We start from the raw sequence: 19,951 nt of genomic DNA, 5'->3' as shown, positions 1-19,951 counted from the left end.
ACAAAAAAACAAAAACAATTATTGTGCTTGCTATCATGACGTTCACTTTTTCGAACTGTTCGGTACTTTAATTTGTAGATACTCTGTTTCAAAATATTTCAGTTAAGTACAAACGTATAAACGAATCATACAGTATAGACCACTTTCATGCCTGGAACAGTGTAGTGGTACTTAGTAAAGCCGGATTAATATGGATTAACTTATTGTCTTTTCTAATAATTGATTCATAAATAAATAAATAAATAAATAAATAAATAAACAAATAAATAAATAAATAAATAAATAAATAAATAAATAAATAAATAAATAAATAAATAAATAAATAAATAAATAAATAAATAAATAAATCAATAAATAAATAAATAAATCAATCAATCAATCAATCAATCAATCAATCAATAAAAATGTCTTTATCGTCGCACGCAAAAAAACGTATGTTTTCAGCGACGTGTTTTCAGACACAATACATACGATTTTAATCAGATTGGCGTTTGAGTGTGGGTGATAGTATTACATAATGGTATAAATATTTACGTCCTTGGTAAACAATGGAGGTCAAATTTGAGCTACGTAATGTATTTATAAAATGATAAGTATCATGTAGGGCTATGTAATATATGCGTAATGTGGGATGTACTTTTGGTATTGTTGCGTAATGTAATATGATTTGTATCATTTTAATGTGTTATGATCTCGATTTTTTAAAAATTTCTAACGATCATCTAATCGTTATTCAGTCTTTGACTCGGGAATACATATAAGTTGTTCCTGTTTCCGGTTGTATCTCATTGTGAGCGCGAGGAATAGTACATTATACTTGATATCATGTGACCTTCCGTGAGTCATGGAACCTTTTAACACGTATGCATGTTTTAATATGACAGCGCCATCATACGACCATACATTGCACGATTCAGCGCGAGTTGCTTTGCGTTTGTGAAACTTCTAAAACATCTTGTTGGGCTACAAACCAGTCTACTGTAATTCAAGATTAATTTGATTGATTCATCACATGTCGGAGGGGGGGGATACTCCAAGTCAGACCTGGTACCCATGCTAAAGTAAAGCTTTTCAAAAACACGTACTTATTTTTAGGAAATTATACCCCTTTTCAAGTGCAGAAACTTAAAATAGATACTACCCTATATACATACTAAAATCACACTGTTTCCAAGTTGACGTAATATGAATTCATGAGATTCCTTTTTCACACTATATTATTACTGTATATTCTAAGTTACATTCGATACACTCGTATACGCGTCAATGGCCAGGAAAATATCAAGATTTAAAAACTTTAATTTTTTTTTTTTTAAATTTCCGGACAATTTCCCAGTGATTCATAATTAAGGGGTTGACCATTTAAAATCCTTGGGGTGGCTTTGTTAAAAAAATACAAGCTAGTCACCGAGAGAAGAAAATAAAAGGAAAGTGTTGCACGTTAAAGAAAATAAAAATATGAATGTGAAAGGATTGACATTTGGAAGGGGTCTGGTAGAAAAAAAGGTTTGAATTATGTTTTTCCACATTATCTTGAGCTAGATTTAGGGGTTCCAGGTGTAGCTGTGAGCATTTTTGCTTTGCTTTTCCTCTATTAAATAAGTCTGTGTTTTATAAAAACACATTTTTTCAGTGAAGACCCGCTCCAGAAATCTACCATCATGTCTCCACCCGAGTATCAACAGACCTTTTATGTGTTATGGTCTTGTGAGCGGCAGTTAGTTGTTCTAGGAATTTTAAATAAAACACGAAGTTGCCAGAATATTTTTTTAAATAGAATAGAATAGAATAGAATAGAATAGAATAGAATAGAATAGAATAGAATAGAATAGAATAGAATAGAATAGAATAGAATTGATACTGCAGAGCATTCTTGTTTCAAATAGCAGAAATTCCAAACCGAATTTATATTGCAATTTTATTGTAAATTGAAACAAATCCGGAATATTGTTCCCCTGGTAATTTAGGAAATTTATGAAATAAATACACGAGATTACCAGCTGAGACTGCAAAGCATCTGCCTTGCACTTCCGGCATTTCCCGGGTCACATTGCATCCTGGGTAATTCTGACGTCATACGGGCGGACATCTTGTCGGTTTGCAGTCCTCAGTTATGTCTTCATAGGAGTGGTACGTAAACTTTCGAGGGGAAACAGTACTTGTGTCTTGTTTTTGCATCGTTTTTGCGCGCCGATCGAGCCCATGTGAGTCTGAGGAAATACCCTAGGAATACTTGCCACCGGAATTTCGTCAATCATGTTTCGCTGTATCCCTTTATTCCGTGCCTGCAACAGGCAGGTGGATATTATTGAGCGGCGACACTGTAATCTCACCATGATACCGGACGATGTATACCGCTATGCACGGAGTTTAGAAGAACTTTACCTCGATGCCAACCAGCTCAGGGAATTAAATAGGGTGAGTACGCATTCACTGAATATGAACTGGGCCACAACTTGGCTAGAATCGGTGACAGAAAAGCAAATATGTCAGTAAATGCTCCATCGAGTCCTTTTCCTGTCTGCTATTGTATCAGGCACTGTATCGATGCACTCCAGTTACGCTTATCGCTTCGTCGTTTTTACGTTTTTTTCCGGGTTTGTCACATTGCTATAATTAATTATTGTATAATTAAATATAATTCATGTATGACCGGTTTACGTGTGCGTCGATTTCATTTGCCCTCTGCAACCTAACAAATGTAATTCATTTTTTGACGCCGTCCATTTGTCTACGCCCTTACATGTGTTGTGTGGGCTTCCGCTGATCCATATAATTACGTATCTTACTGTACTGTTTTTTCCCACATTTTTACAGCCTTTCTTTCGCTTATTGAATATCCGCAAACTCGGACTAAGTGACAATGAAATTGAAGCATTGCCCCCTGAAGTCGGAAACTTCATGAACCTGATCGAGCTTGACATAAGTCGAAACGGTAAGTTTTGTAAACAAGCGCTTGTTTTCCCCTTTCAGCATGGCAATGGAGCGCCAATTAGCGCATTCCCCAGTCCATGTTTTGACTGGTTGTATCCATCGCTCCACGTAAACTAATTACGATGTGAATGTGTGGGTGGGTTTTTATCTCTAATCCATCTGGGGCAATATACTTGGGGCGAGAAAACAACAGCATAATCAATAAAGTTATAGTAATAACACCACCCAACCAACGTTGCAGCTGAGGTTGAACTGTTTGAAGTCCTGACTTGTAACATGTTGTATTGAACACAGTGTAATGGTATCAACAATATTTACCGGTAATGAAATGGCAGTGAGTTATACACTTTTGATTCATAAAAAAAAAGGATACTACAATACAATAAATATTGTTCGTAATCTTGTTGTAATTTTCCTTGGGTCTTGAACCTTTGATGTTGAAATCGAGGTCAACACGAGATAAGACATATCTGTAAAAATATGTCATTGTTGATCAATACACTTTCAAATCTGACTGACCTACTCAACTGAAGGAATGTTATTGTGAAAGATAATTATGGCAAGTAGAGGAAAAGAAATCGTGTGTTGTAATCAGAAAATGGACAAAATGAAACATTACTGTTTATGGTATATGATGGATGACACTATGTTCTTAGGTTATGTAAATTACCGATTTTATTTTATCACCTCAAGGCTATGTTATGTAAGCTAAGTGTAAGAGATCTATAAAAATAATTGGTTTGATGTGTTCACTTTTACAGTACTATTATGACACCATTTATGTGCAGGCGGCGTGTTCTGTTAAAAGAATCATAGTCATTCCTGATTTAGAAAGAACACCTAATATTGGATATCAGCATCAATGGCACAACCCTTTCAAAAATATCTAATACTTACACCATCACATAAATGCTATGAATCATGGAATAGTGCGTAGTGTGTTTTTTCGACTGCTTGGTGTTCTCATGATTTTATATTGTAAAAGATGCTGTGACTGTTCTGTCTTTATGACCTTTGTGAACTTTTTACCACCACGATGATCCACAAAAAATATTCTCCATGTGTTGATTGCTGGCATATAATACAGGTCTTGTATTTATATATAGAATTTATTAATTCCAAAATTATATTACTTTTTTTTTTTGTAACAACACAGTCGCTTTGCATGGATGTTTTATTCAAAGGATCGCACTGTGCTACTCTCAGTTTCATCAACAATGTGCAGTATATTTACTGAGTAAATTAATATTTCATTTATTATTTGGACAGTTTGATGCCATGATTTATCAAAGGGCTATTAATCAGAAAGCTGCAATAGACTATATCATCACAGTGTGGCGGAATATTGTCTTCCTAAAAAGATCTCTTCTCTGTATACAAATACTGTATATATTGATAAATGTCTTGTAATGCTTTTAACCCAGTTTCAACTTTTTGTTTTTAGTCACCCTCATCACCCCCATTCCTAAGATGTACATGGCTTCTATACATGCACTTTTATATGCCATCTATAAAATCCCCTGCCCTTGAACTCCAGAATTGACCAAAGATATTTGCATGACAATAGCTTGAGGGTCTCAAAGGCTATTCGGGGAAGGACAATTAGGGCTGTTTATTGTTGTGCAAATTTAGATCTTGAATTCCTGCAGTTTGCTTTTATGTAAATAAATATGCGAATCAATAGCTTACACACAGTATAGGTAGCCCCACTGTGCTAACGATCTGACTGTTTTATTCTTCCTATTTGGCCTAGAGGGTTGTTCAAATTAGTCTGTGCGCTAGACATTATCATACAGGAAACTTGATATAGTTTATTTCAAATCGTTATCATATTTATGTTCTGTGCTGTGTCATAGCTTGTGTTATGGAATTTGTTGTTGTTGTTAAAAATGTGTTCGTGCATTGGCTATGCTGTAAAATGACTAATTTTCACTGGGTTTAAATGTTGCTGATTTACCATTTCAGGCATATTCAGTGGGTTTTAAATTCACGGTTTTATTATTTCAGATAATGTGTTCTATGCTAAATTTTACATATTCGCTATGTTTTAATTTAGCGCATTTTCCAGTCAGCGAAATAAGTAAAATTAAAACCCAGTGAATAATCAACCCCTTTACAGTAATCTAGATTTGTTTATTTGAAATGATGTTACTGTATTTGATATATTAATAGCACATGTGCTTATGTAGATTACACAGTTGTGGCTGTGGTCAAAATATGTCATATTTTAATGATCTTGTATACACTAAATAACATTTTTAGTTTGTGTATGCTTCCATTGGAGATGTGCTTCGAATTGAGTGAATATTGTGCATGTAAATTATTGTAAAAAAAAAATTTTGCTTTTTTTAGCTGATTTAGCCTTTAAGTAAAAATAAATAAGTCAAAATAATGTAAATTTACGGTAAATGCTATATTTTATTTGTAACAAAATATTTAATTATCTGAACACATTTTGGGAATGTTTAATGATTTTTTTGGTGCTGCATTAAAATAGACTGTATTCTCTCCAGGAAAATAGGTTTCAAGAATTACGGTTGATGTAATTGTGACTGAAACTGATAGTCTTTGAGTGGCAGGTGTGAGTGTTTTCATGCCTACATTGCTGACTTTGAAACATAATCATATAATCTTAAGGAGACTGTGCTGTCCCCCAAAGTAAGAAGGGTAACGCCATCAGCTATACTTACAAAAAAGTGAAGAGCTGAGCTATCCCCCAAAGTAAGAAGTGTAACGCCATCAGCTATACTTATAAAAAAGTGAAGAGCTGTGGAATGGAATCATAGAGATTTAGTATTTTTAGCGTGAAACTGAGCCGATTTAGTTATCGCTTTTTTTCATTGGTTACAGGTTTTGTGAAAAAATACAGAAAAAAATATATAGGTTCACTTTTAAAAGGTGAACAAAGTTGAGTTTACGCAAGCATTTGTTCCATGATCAGGTTCAAGTTTTCCAATTGGCAGCCATTTTAATACCAAAAATAACACATTTTCACCGGATCTCAGTTCTCAGTGTGAATGGATTTGGTTCAAACTTGATACATATACAATAGAACTTGATGCATGTCATTGTATTGACTGGTGGTAATATTCCAGTTCCTCTCGGCCACATCTCATACATGATGGTCAATATTACAGGATGGGCCGATTCCGCCGATAATGTTAAGCTATGACGTCATATGAACCTCTAATTCCGATAGTGGTGATTAATAAATTGCGATAATGGGCAGCGTCTTGTCTTTTACTCCCTAGATAATGGACAGCGCAGAGTCTTTTATTTCAATTATAAAACCTTGAAACATCAACAAACTAAAATGTGGAAACCTATGCAATCTTGTTTGTGCTTTCATACGTTGACCCCAAACATTGCCCTTTTATCGTCTGATAACTGGATAAATGGTCCCGATCACCAATAAAAACACAATGTTGCAGCACACAGTATTATGATTTATTGTTAATTTGTAAAACTATTTACCCATGATGACACAAAGTTATAACAATTTGGTGTACCTGGCTGTTGAATCTACTATCACCTCAAAAAAGCAAGTTTAATATTATTAATAATAATAATATTTTATTGCATCTTTTGAAATAACATTTCTATCAGTGTCAAGAAATGAAGTGTTAAGATAAAAAATGTGACGAGTAACATTAATAAGAAACTTCTTGCTCGGATGAAGACATTTACGACACAACTTTGTGAGGTCACTAAACTAAATTGCCTGCAAATGACGCTTGTGGGGATGGGGACAAATAAGTTATGAATGCATTTACTATCATTTATTTCTATGCAAATTAGCTATGGTCATTACAGTAATGTTGTATTTCATGTATTTCTTTCAATGGAGTGAATGACTATACTTTATATTTAAAAGGAACGTTGATCGAATTCTAAGTAAGCCCCCCCCCCATAACAGTAACCCAAATCTCTTAGAAGTCTCGTTTTTTATCTGCCATGTATTTTGTGGGTCATTAATCCTTAAGATTTTGCTCTTCTGATCAAGCAAATGTATCCCTGTTGAATTGCATTGACCATTGACCTATGCACGAATTCAACCCTTGTGTTCTATATAGACCTTTGAGACTAGGTATTTCAGGTATGCTGTCAGCGAAAGATAACTCAGTTATGCAGTCTATTGTGTTTTGTCTAAGCTGTCTGTAGTTGACATGGAGTTGTGCCCCAGTTATGGTCTGCTCCCATCAGTGCTAACTCTGGTTTTCTGTAGTGTGTCATAATAAAATTGTATTTTTATTTTACATAGTGTTATCTATGTTCCCCTGGACTCTGGCAGCGACGCATGGAAATTTAGGGTTAGGTCTTTATGCTTAAACGCATAATTAACTAGTGTCTTGGCAGATCCACATCTGCACTATTCATTCTTGTTATAAAAAAGGTCATAATCAGTTAATGAAGTTGGTGATTAATTCACCTGTAATGAAAACTCAGGTCCTGTCTAGTTAATAACTGCTTTAGAATTTGTGAAAATATCAGTAGTGCCATTACTTTTGTATTTTAAATTGAACTTTGTACCCTAAGGTAAAAGGCCACATAGGCCGACCACTCAGTTGTTTGCACGTTCCACCTTTCTGTATTTTTATGTTTTCGCATGTGCCCCACCCCCCTCTCCAACCCTATACTTATCACATCTTAATGCAGATGGGTACTTGAAGTAGTTAATTTCGTGACACTGTAGGTATTTCATTTAGTGGTATATACCTTATTATACTGATAGGGTCTGTGCGTGTTAAATGAGGTCATGTGAGGCCAGGGATTAATTGAAGTGCAGTGTGTCAGTTATAGAGTGTTATCTTTTTTAATAGCCTTGTATCCTTGTATTGTGCTATATGGTTCCTCCCACCAACTGACCACAGCACAGAATGAAAATTTGAATTTGTTGTTATCATTATTGTCTCCTCTTTGTGTCTGGTCTTAACTTAACTAGTAGGAATTAAACTTCTGTGTTTTGATGAATTTCATCCAAACTGAAAAAACCTTCAAGTGACCGAGATTATATGAGAAAGAAAATTCATCTGATTGGGAGTCAGGTGTCCTTATCAATGGACTTTGTGATGTGAACTTCATTCCCCGATAAAAGGTTGTTGCGATGACCATTTTGAACAAGTACACCCATATATGCCAAGTGCTTGTCATACAACCATGATTTTTAAAAACTTCCTTAAGGCCCCCCCATCCCTATCCTGTACCCCAACATTCCAGTCCCCCAAATGTAACTGTATATGCCCCATCCAGACATATGCAATTAAACTAGGGGAGCGGCATTGGAGGGAATTAGACATATAGGTGAGGGGGCCCTGAGGAACTCTTGCCCATAAAATTTGAACCACTCTACACCAACTCAGTGGTCTTACAACTATTACGAGCATAATTAAAGGCACAACACTCAAACCCTTTGGTCCCATAAAAGTTAAACGCAGCAATAAAGTTTTATCAAAACTCTGCCTTAAAAAAATAATGGATCAACAATATAATGAACATGGAGGTGTTGTGGTATTGCCTGCCCCCTCTCATAACACAAATATATGCATGTTGTCAATGACGTTTTGAACAACATATTGAACTTGAACTGTAAAACTGATTTTGTCATTTTATGTACTGACGAAAAATGCTAGTAGTGGGTGGTTAATTTTATTTTCTTCTACCTTCTGAGGACAACACTGATACATTCTGTTTCGGCAAATCCACCAAGGTAATATAGCCTCATTGATAGACAGGATGTTAAAGATATAACCATTCATTCACTAACGAATGCGACTTTGGGGGAACCTTGGTTAAGGTCCGCAGGTGCTTGTGTTCGACCAGGCCTGGTTGACACCAGGATAGCGCATTACAAATTGCCATTTGACAGAGAGATAGCCACACAGCCCTGTCATGTAGTCCCAAACATGAATATGACTTCTGTAGCAAAATACACTATGTGTCGTCACTAGCACTTGCATATATATCCAAAAAAATGCAACAAACATTTGGCAGGGTAAATACTAGGTTACCGGTGATCAAAGTAATGTGTGCGTGACTTGAACTGGCACATACAGCCCCAAACCATATCGCTGTATGACAGCCAACAGGCATCCCGAAAAATGAAAGAGTTATATACTTGTGTGATTTGTCACAGTGACTGCGTTTCTGTTCTAGTACTGCATGCAGTAAAATACACTTTTACTCATTTACTCTGCCAAGTATTCTTTTATTTTCACTGTGGGTTTCTTGCTGTATGTTAGTAACACCTATGTACACACACCGCATTAATACCCAGGTTGTATATATCACAGGTGCTTCCTAATTAAGTTCAGTTGTTGGTCGGTCGCTCAGTTGCTGATCGATTGCTGTGGGTGAGCTTTAGGGCATTTCTTTTGTTTTTATTCGTCCATGTATGCTGTATATCAGTGATGTATGTCTGATTTTGACAATATTGTCTTTCATGGAGTATAGAACCACAATTCATCCATTCTGCAATCATAGTTAGCCTGACCCATTTCTTTTTAGTTAAATTATCTTTACTCACTTGCCTATTTTTGTTTTATAATGTATGTACGCATCTCGTGACCTCTCTTTTACATCTCGCAAGTTCTCTGGTACACCTCTCGTATATATCGTAAAATCTTTAAAACTTATGTACGATTTATTTTTATGTCAATATGATATCAATAGTGATTGACCTACTGCACAATCTTGGATGATGAACTGGTTCTATACGAGATATTGTGGTGAGCATACTATTAAGCATCTTAGAATCAACTTCAAATCTAATATGGCGGTCCGCGGATGAGGAGATTACATGTATTATCGTTATTGATATATATCTTCAGTATATGTTAGGCCATAGTATTGTTAATTTTGGTTTGCTAAATCCAAACGGGTGTTCCTAGACAATGGGAAGATTAAATTTTGTTAGAATGAAGAAATTATTTCCAGTTACATTTACATTTTTATCAATATCGGCCACGGGCATTTGACCTTTTCAGTCAATCAATTCATATTGTAATACATATATTTAAATGACAGCACAAATGATAAACCTTTTATCCCAAATTCCGAAAGATCTGAGTTAAAGGTCCATTTCAGTTTGGTAAAACCACAATTCAGTAGCAAAGGCGCATTCCACGTCCTGTCGCAGTGAATGTAATTGCTCATGTTTTAAAATCAGAACAGCCCGAAAAGACATGCCAGTAGAAATTATAGTATTCACCTTTGTAACTTTAGCCAAAATGTCTGCCTCCCAAACAGTGGGTACACCATACAATTATTTGATTACAGTATGATTAAAACATAACTTCACATAATTCTGTCTAAAAACATCTCGTATTTGTAAATATAACTACAAAGAATTTTGGGGAATTACTAATGAAAATAATACTCACTTAAAAAATTGAAGACTTTCATGAAAAGCTGAAACCAGCTGAAGGGCTGCTTGGGAATTAAGTTACGCCTATGGTTGGACTGTTCATGTACGTGAAATGATTGCTGAAAACTTGTCAGACATTTCACTTGTGCAATTAACATGGCGTATCCTGTGAAACGAGACACGTGTAGGTGTCATGTCGGTGATATATTCACTGTTCCATTACCAAGGCAATGTCATACACATGTGTGTAGTGTTGCGATCGTTACTTTGCCTGATCGTTACCTTGCTCCCTGACGGTTGCATATCTACAAGCTATTACTGTGAAATAATTTATTTTCGCTTGTAATTAATTTTCGCTATTTTCGCTGAAGCACTGATTCAGTGAAAATAAAATCCAGCGAATATACCTTTTTTCTTATACATGTATTTTACATTCAACTCGTCGAAATCAGTAAAAATAAATTCCTTACAAAATACCCAAAACGTCTTTTCAGCGAAAATTAATTCCAGTAAATTAAATTATTTTACAGTATATGAGCCCAGTAGTCCTTGTATTGAAGTTGATTCTTGTACTGTAACCTCATTAATGACTCCTGGTCCAGATTTTGATTTCGCCATTTTTACCTGTATGTGAAACCTCCTAAACTAGATGCATGCAAAATTACAGAAGAATTTAAAAACCTAGTTAATATGATCCACCATCAAAAATGTGAAATGAAATACCAGTAAAAATAAAATGCTTTTAAAGTGCTCGCTGTAATAAGTTTTATAGGGCTATGTAAATTATACACGATAAATTGAAAATGGAGCAGTTATCACAAACACATGTTATAATGCTTTGATTGTCTTGCTTATATGGTTTACACAAGTACTTCCTTGTTGACTTGACTGCATGTCGTTTGTGTAAGCTAAATTCAATAATTGTGATATATGGTTTGTGTACCAGGCACCAATATCCTGTTCTGTTCAAGCAAAATATTTTGAAGAGATTTTTAAAATACAGCTGTGTTTTTGAGAGCCATTTTTAGATCCTAGGTCATTTTCACAGGACAATGCCTGCAACATTTACATTTATGGTTGAATTCATTAGTATCATAACTACAGTATGTTTTGGTTAACTTTGAAGTAAAAGTTGTGTGTGACTGTAATATTGTCAATGTTTTGACCTCTGTTGCCAAGATGGTTATAGAGGCCACATAGGCCAGGCTCAATGGATCAAGCATGTCTATCTGGTGACCTCCCTTATTTGGCATTTCTTGACAGTTTGTGGCTTTGTAAGTGAAAGTTGTGTTAAGAAAGTCTCTTCATCTGATACATGTAGTTGGATTTTTCCCAAAAATCGATTTCCAAATGTAATTCACTACTTTGAGTGTTACCGGATCAGTGCCAGCATCACACCAATGCATGATGGTTCTGTTTCTGTTTTAAAATGCATACAGTTGGTCATCTCAATACTTTTTCTTCATTAACCTTTTCACCACCAGACTTTCTGCAGACAAAATTTGAGTCATTTTTCAGTTTGCTATTTTTGCCCAAATTTTTCTGCGTTTTTTTTTCTTTTTTTTTCTGGAAATGAACCCTAATTTTGGAGCCAACAGACAAAATTTGAGTCATTTTTCAGTTTGCTATTTTTGTCCAAATCTTCTGAAGGAAAGTGCAGACTATAAACTGGACTATTTTGTGAATTTATACAAGTACATATTAATACAATAAATACAGGATGCTTTTTTTGAGTCATACAAGTAATCACAATCGTATGTTTTACACATAGAATATTTGTGCAGTTGGAAAACCAATAAACTAAAATCTTCGCAAATTGCTGTGAAATCTTTGTGTTAGTTTTCTTTGTATACATATCACTTCAGAAAAGTATGAGCTTTGGTGTATATTAAAAATCCTTTCTCAGCGGAAAATTCATTCCAGCTTGCTTCATGGAAACCCTGCTGTTTAAATTGAAACAGTTTTATTCCACGGCTTTCATGAACACGTACACTGTTAACCGTTCTTGTTGTGACCCTTGGTCACTGTAGCCATGGAAATATCTTCATCAGTCTGTATTTCCTGCTATGTATGGAATCTAAGATTCTGTATGGAGCCGATAGTCGGTGATTTGCCGCCGCCGACTCTGTGCCGTTTTATTTGAACCACGAATTCCATGAGTGCACCGTGGTTTTCATGTAAAATAAAATGCGATGTCTTACTGTGAACTTCTTTTTCGTTATGAACCCAAACTGGACTTGTATGTAACCAAAAAAGAGGCCATAGAATTGTGTATCATTTCCCAGCAAAACAGACCAATGCGTTGCTACACATCACAGTAATTTGAATATTTAATATATGCCCTCAGAAAATAAAAATAGTTATTTTCAGGTTGTCTAATGGGGATCAATGCATGCGTCTATTATGGCTGGCATATTGATTAATTAATTGACCAGAATTCAAACTGCCAGCTTGATTTTTTTCTATGGCAACAGTAACTTCGAGTGTGTTGTATCGATTACGCATACTGTTAACATGACAACATTGTGTGTGTCCCATGTTTTTAAAGCGTGTGGTTTTCTCGCCCCGGCGAGAGATTGAATGTATATATCCACATGTTTCAAATAGTAATGCAAAAAAACTCTCCGCATGTGTCCTCTAGCCTGATTTTCTTTCTGCGATGTTGCCCTTCTTTTTCATTGCGTTAAGCTTTTTTTTTGGTGGTAACAGTATGTAGTTTGTGTGACTTGGTTATCTGCAATGCTTAGCTCCACGATATGACAGAGCAGAGCTGTTCATTCAGAAGACAGCTTGTCGGCAGAGCTGACATCTGTTCTACGTCTGTGTCTGCAGCAACTTTTAGCCCTATTGCTTTGTTGCTGTATTTTTAGGTGCATGTATACTGGGTGGGATTCTGTCGGATTGTTCATTTAGTAAATGTATCTTTAATTTTGTATTTTTAGCCTATGTTTATGGCATTTTTGGTAAAAATAATATTATAAACATCGTTTTGAAAGACATCATCCCGTCTGTCAGATTTGTTATAAATTTTTTTTTTCGTGTGAATATTTTCAATCAAACTGCATTATCGACTTCTAGAAAACTACTAGCATTGATTGGTAATCTCTGAGATATGTTAAACCTGTTGCTAACAACTATAATTGTCATATAACAACCATATAAATTACCATGGTTGTCATATGGCAAGAATATTGTAATAACAACAACACCGAGGTAAATATCTATTATCTCATTATACAAAACAACGTATGAATAAACACTAGCTTTATTGAAACTCTTGAGGTTGCTTGTTTTCTAAACAAAGCCATTTTTGATTAGTTCTGGTATGCCATACTAAACTACAAAAGTATATGCTTCAGGAACAAATGAAGAAAATCTGGTTTCTGTGTCCGGTGATGTCTGTCATGATCAAAAAAAAAAATGGGTAAAATTCATGTTTGAGTTCATTGAGCCAAATTTTCCTGATAGCTGTTACGTCTCACTGCAGTGACTTTTTGAATGAAAACAAACTTGAAACGAAACCTACGTGTATATATTATAGAGGTCATTGCATCAAACTAAAAAAAAAATATATTACAGAATTCAACATAACCCCCCCCCCCCAAGTGTCACTCTATAATTGATTCATTGGGTGCAACTGTGCAAAATCTCCAAAAAAAAACAGAATTCCTGATGTTTGAGTTAAGTTATAATCAAGTACCTTAAAAAAGTACCTGAATAAGGCTGCAAATGAAATATGATAATATAGATAAGATAGATAGATAACAACTTTATTACAACCCTGTAGAAAATTTTACATTTTATAATTTGGTGTTTAAAATGTAATAAAGTTAATAATGAATTAACTAAAAAGTAAATAAGCAAAAGTTGAGTAAATAAAAAGTTAAATAAGTGTGATTGAGTGTATTCTTTTGTTTGTTCATTTACTGTTACTCAAGTACACATATGGGGGGCTATAATAGTGTCTTTATCTTTTTATTGTAAGATATGTTTAAATTGTTTTTCTTTATACAAATTCAGGAAATTTGCATTTACCTGTTGATAGTGTGAAACATTGTGTCTCTTTGTTTTTTGTATAATTTACAATGTATTAAATGATGTTCCTCATTTTCAACTTTGTTACAATGGGAGCATAACCTGTCTTTCACTGGTGTTTTTGGCTTAGTATAACGACCTTTTTCAATGGCAAGTTTATGGCAACTTAATCTAAATTGAGCTATTGTTTTGAAATGTGGGTTGTTCATCACTTTCATGTATTCTTCTTGTTCCTAGGAGTTTTTAAATGTCCTGTATGTGCGTAATTTGGCACTTTCCCTTTCCCTTGTCTATATTCCATTTGTTAATGTAATATTGCTTCATAAATATGATTACACTTATAATACCATACTTGTTCTATTAGTGCGTATATACCCAGTAAATTACAGAGGTCTTTCTATAGACAAAATAAGTTGTATTTAATGATTCAGTATACAATTAGATTTTTGGTTTGGGTATGTTCATTACACTACATGTACATCACATTCTATATCAGGAAACTCATTACTCTTATGAGCTACAGTGTATTTACAGTCAGCACTACAAAAATTACACCTACATATATTTTTGGGGATAAATGTCAATGGCAGAAAAAAAATCATCCTTGATTATTCTGTTTGTAGACTTAAATTCCATCAATGTTTTAATGTACATTATCGTATAAATTATTTGCCCTCTCACCCACTCTAATTCTTTACTGCCTACCTACTTTCCTTTTTCGTTATAATCAAGATTATATGTCATCGTTCCTTATTGATCAGTTGTATAGATTCGCGCACTGATTACAATCTGAAAATACCATGAGTGGATTCATGTTTTGATGAATGTACCCACGATATTATGAACTTTTTCAGGCATACTCTGAAATCATGCCAGTTATTCATATTCAGGTGATGTATTAAAGCGGGGGAGTCGTCACCTGCGCATGCGCCAGATGGCCATAGCGTGTCATTGTTTACAAACAAGTGTCTACCCATGAGCCTTTGCGTTTTTTGCGTGTGTTGCTATCGTCGCTTGGCACTCGATTCCCGCGCATGCGCAGGCGGCGACCCTCCCGCTTTAATATTTGTCGACAGACATGTATTTAAAATTTGATATTACGGTATTTGCGCTTTTAGGCATGAACGTACCATGATCTCTGAAAAAATGTGAGTGCAAAAAGTTAATGTTTTGCATTATTTTGTTAAATATAATATTCATCCACATACTAGGCAATTCAAGTGAAACATTCTGCGAGCTGGTTTTTTTAAAAAGTAACTTTGATTTACGGCAATGAATAACATTTAGCTTTATGACTTGTAGATTTTTGTTCTGATTTTTTTTAATCAGAGTTCATTTTATTTTATAGTGCTACTTTAAAAACGTCAGTTTCTAATATATTGGTTCAGAAATATTGCAAGAGCAAAATGAAAATAAAATTCCAACAAACGAGAGTGAAATCATTGGCTTTACCATGTCTACTGTTTAACCTTTTCACCACCAGACTTTCTCACCTAAATTTTTCCGCACTTTTTTTATCATATTCTTAAATATTTTTTGGAAAATGAACCTTAATTTTGCAGCCAACAGACACAATTTTATGTCAATTTTCAGTTTTCACTCACAAAATTTGGATATTTTTGTCCCAATTTTCTAACGGAAATTGCACACTATATAATAGGAACTAAATTATAGAGAGAACTGGTGGCTACTACAGCTGGCTGCCAACTTTAAATTACATGTATGACTGCAAAGTGTTTTTCTATTGTCTAATTTCTATATTAGACTGTTTAATGTTTATGCAACAGGTTTTAAAATCACAACTTCTTGTGTGATTATTTTAGTACTGTAATACACCGTCAATAAGGAGGTTCGAACCGAACTGGAAATTTAGATGTTGGTTTCCTTCCTTCTTTCTTTTAATATTACGTGGCTGTAGTTTTTTGAGCGGTGACTGATATGGCAGTTATCAACAGCATATCTGGTCTTCAAATTTTGTGTCAACAAACAGTTGATACAACACTATGCAAAATCAGGTGTTTGAAATTCAACATAAGATTTATAATGAGTAAATTCACACACACAAAAAAAACATGATACTAGTAGTACTTAACTAAATTTGCGTCTTGATTTTTAAAATTGATAATATTTGTAATGTTTAACATTTCTTCTACTGCTAACAAAATGTATTGAATTAAAATATGAATTGTTTCAATTAATCCTAAAATAATTGATACCAAAGAGGATTGCTGTAGTAATAGGATTTTGTTGCGAATTACCGAGGCGTGTTTTTATCAATCACTTGGATGTCAGTCATCGGTGTGGTATAAACTTTTGTATTAACAAAGGCTTGCCCCCAAGTTAATGAATAACTTTTTTAACACCATTATTTCACCCACTCATATTTTTAAGCCACATTTCAGACATTTTTATATATTTTTCTGTAAATTCTTTGTTAATTTTGGGCCAAATGGGTTTAATTTTCTTTTAGCTATAAATCTTCATCAAATTTATTTTTGAATAAAATAATAAGCAGGCTTATTTTGGGATTGGTGAAAAAAAAGTGTCTTTCAAAGGTAGTCTGACTTGATTGCATACTGTAAAATAACTAATTTTCACTGGGTTTAAATTTCGCTGTTTTAGTATTTCAGGCATTTTCATTGAATTTTAACTTCACGGTTTTATCATTTAGATAATGTGTTCTATGCTAAATTTTACATATTCACTGGGTTTTAATTTAGCACATTTTCCAGTCAGCGAAATAAGCAAAATTAAAACCCAGTGAATAATTAACCCTTTTACTGTGCAAAGATGTAGGGCAGCCAAACATTGTCCCCAGGCAATTCAATCTTTGTTCTACTTAAGATTCAAGAATTTCTAATGAGTTCAATTATACAGACAACCATTAAAACAAAAATGCTCTTATCTGTTATAGTGATTCTCCGCCGAATTCTGACCTTTTAGAATTGTGTGTGATTTTAGGATGTGTTTTCGTAGTAATTGATAAATGTTCGAATGTGATTCAAATGTGTTCTGATCTGTACGCAGTGATTTAGAAGTACATGTACTTGAGGAACCTCTCGTTACTCATTTCTGTTGAACTAATTATACTCGTACTGCACTTAGTTTTGATGTAAATATCAGTAAAGTCTTGTATAATTACTAAGGGCTTGGTAGATGATGATTAAAATGAAGATTTCTTGAAGGACAGTGTTTAATTTTCGTGTAAGCAAACTTGTGTATTTTTACAGGCATTGTGTACATGGTTATTGGCCCATATTGAACAGGACATTGTCAAATGACCTCTGCCCTTCAAGTGCTCCGTTGAATTCTTGTATTTTGGAAGATACCATTGTCCAAATTTTGACATTAGTGTTGGCTTTTTCCACAAGGCACAAACCAATCATCCTCGTACTACACCGATGTAGTATGTATTAAAGTTCATTTACTTTGTTTACTTTATAATGGAGACTTAATTTCTCATTTGTCCAGGTCAGAATATCTTTTCAACCATGGGCCGCCTTGGGGCCCCACAGATACCTTTATTCTATAATTACCTTGTGGAGTTCAGTGTTCTACATACAAACCACAATTCATGTCCCCTTTTCACTTGATTAAACGTGTACCAGCTCAATAAAGAAAGGTATGTGCTCTATTTGAAGTGGTGCATTAACATAAATGCCCTGTCAAGTTTATGTAAATAGATATTGATGACCGCACTGTGGGTTGCTGATTGGTTAAAAGATGACGTGCACAATTGTGCAAGTTACTAGTTTTGAAGAATTGCTATTGTAAAATCGTGGGCTAAATTTTCTTTCAAAACATGTTAAAAGATTCACCATTTCAAATGTAAGAGAAAAGACCGTCAACAAACAAGCTGCTCACTGATTGGTCCGACTGTGAGGTGTTGGGGTTTGGTAGCCAATCAGACACAATCTTACAAGTAGCTCAAGCTTGACTCCATATTATTTATCCTATGATATATCATGACAAAAAATGTTATACTGTAGAATACTTTATTTTAGCTGGAATTAATTTTTGCTGAAAAGACTTTTTTGGTGTTTTGTATGGAATTTATTTTCACTGATTTTTGACAAGTTAAATATAAAATATAGGAAAAAAAGGTATATTCGCTGGAATTTGTTTTCACTGAATCATTCCTTCAGCGAAAATTAATTCCAAGTGAAAATAAAGTATTTTACAGTAATTTACTTAATATATTTTGTATCTATGGTGTATTGGGTATTTAGGGTGTATTTGGGAAAAGGTGATTAAAATCTCTTCTGGCTTTATAAAAACTATCCATGCATATCAGTTATCGTAAAATCTGTAATAGAAGCAGCATCTCTATTAGAAGCCCTGTATCTCATTCTTTTTTGAACAATTGAGTGTCAAAACTTCCCGATTTCACAAACTAGTACATGCTGTAATAGAAGCCGTAAGCATTGTATCATTTTAATAGAAGTAGTGGCTTCTGATACAGATTTTACAGTACCAAGTTCTTTTGATGAACTGGTTGTTAAAACAAAAGAAATCTTCAAATTTGTTGCCAGTGCAACTTTTCGTATTTATCTTAACACTTCCAGAAGTGTTATCAGTTTAACCACAAACAGAAGATTGAATGTCACTTTGCTGACAGCACCAATGTTTGGGTAGCTTCATTCAGTTTCATTCTTGTAAATTTTATTGCTGCTTTCTATCAGTGTGTCCTGAAATATTGAATAGACAATAATCGTTTATATTTTAATGCGCTTATATTCGTGCTCCATTGAAAAAAAATTAAACAATGGCGAATTAATTTTTTTCATTTGGGTTTCTCAAATTATGTCGTTTTATGTTCCCAATGGCTAAAAGTAATTCCAAACTCAAAATTATTCGCATCCTGTGTGTGTTCATATCTCATTAAAACAACCGATGCATTTTACTTGCCCTGTATACCCTACAGGTCTCATATCGAACATGACGCAGCATGCCGACCCACACCCTGTAATAACGTGTCTTTCCCTATAGGTAACATTCTAATAAATAAACTATTTGCAACACGAAGCTGAAAAATATTGTGATCACTCATAATGTTATCTATCCATCATTTGCTAAGTGACGAACGTATCGCTATTTGGCTCAAAACAATCTAGTATTAGCCACCTTGTCTAAACATACTTTACCGTACATGTAGATTTAAGCCTGAACTTGTTTGTGACTGATTTTTTTGGGGGTCTTCACTCTTCTGTAAAAAAATTTATTTACCAGGAGGTGGATATTAGCGCAGTCATTGAGTCGTGCTATGTCGCCGAATTGACTTGTCAACTGTAAATCAATCACTTTCCATTCAACATTAAGTTTATCTCTTTAGAGATAGAAATGAAAAGTAATACTTGGTTACCCAAAGTAGTTGTGTCGCTCAGGGGGAAAACGACAATGGCCGCAAGTGAATCGAGTATTGAAAACTGTCAGGATGATAAAGCTGTCTAGGAATATTCTTTGAGAGGAAGCGACCAGGTGGAAACTGCTATACAAATCATGTCAATTTCAGTGGACTGATTTTTAACTACGCAGATTTTCTGAAGTATTGCAATTGTCGATGCTATCTTCCTAATATTTCCGGATCATGTTTTCAATTCAAAATCTTGTTATCCAAGC

The 19,951-nt window shown here is 34.4% G+C and overlaps 1 protein-coding gene across 5 annotated transcripts in view; it reads left to right on the top strand.

Annotated features, from left to right (window-relative positions):
* Positions 1 to 2,081: 2,081 nt before the first annotated feature.
* LOC100370729 (protein scribble homolog) overlaps positions 2,082 to 19,951 on the top strand; it is a 111,501-nt gene continuing 93,631 nt past the window's right edge. For all 5 annotated transcript variants that reach the window (XM_085507931.1, XM_085507933.1, XM_085507934.1 and 2 more), the window contains exons 1-2: positions 2,082 to 2,418; positions 2,818 to 2,935. In XM_085507931.1, coding sequence (XP_085364057.1) covers positions 2,257 to 2,418; positions 2,818 to 2,935 — 280 coding nt within the window. In that variant the 5' untranslated portion in view covers positions 2,082 to 2,256. The remainder of the gene's footprint in view (positions 2,419 to 2,817; positions 2,936 to 19,951) is intronic.

Source organism: Saccoglossus kowalevskii, chromosome 14, assembly GCF_978046115.1.
Source record: "Saccoglossus kowalevskii chromosome 14, keSacKowa6.1, whole genome shotgun sequence".
Classification (NCBI taxonomy): Eukaryota; Metazoa; Hemichordata; class Enteropneusta; family Harrimaniidae; genus Saccoglossus; species Saccoglossus kowalevskii.
This window is presented reverse-complemented; position numbering and strand designations above follow the sequence as displayed.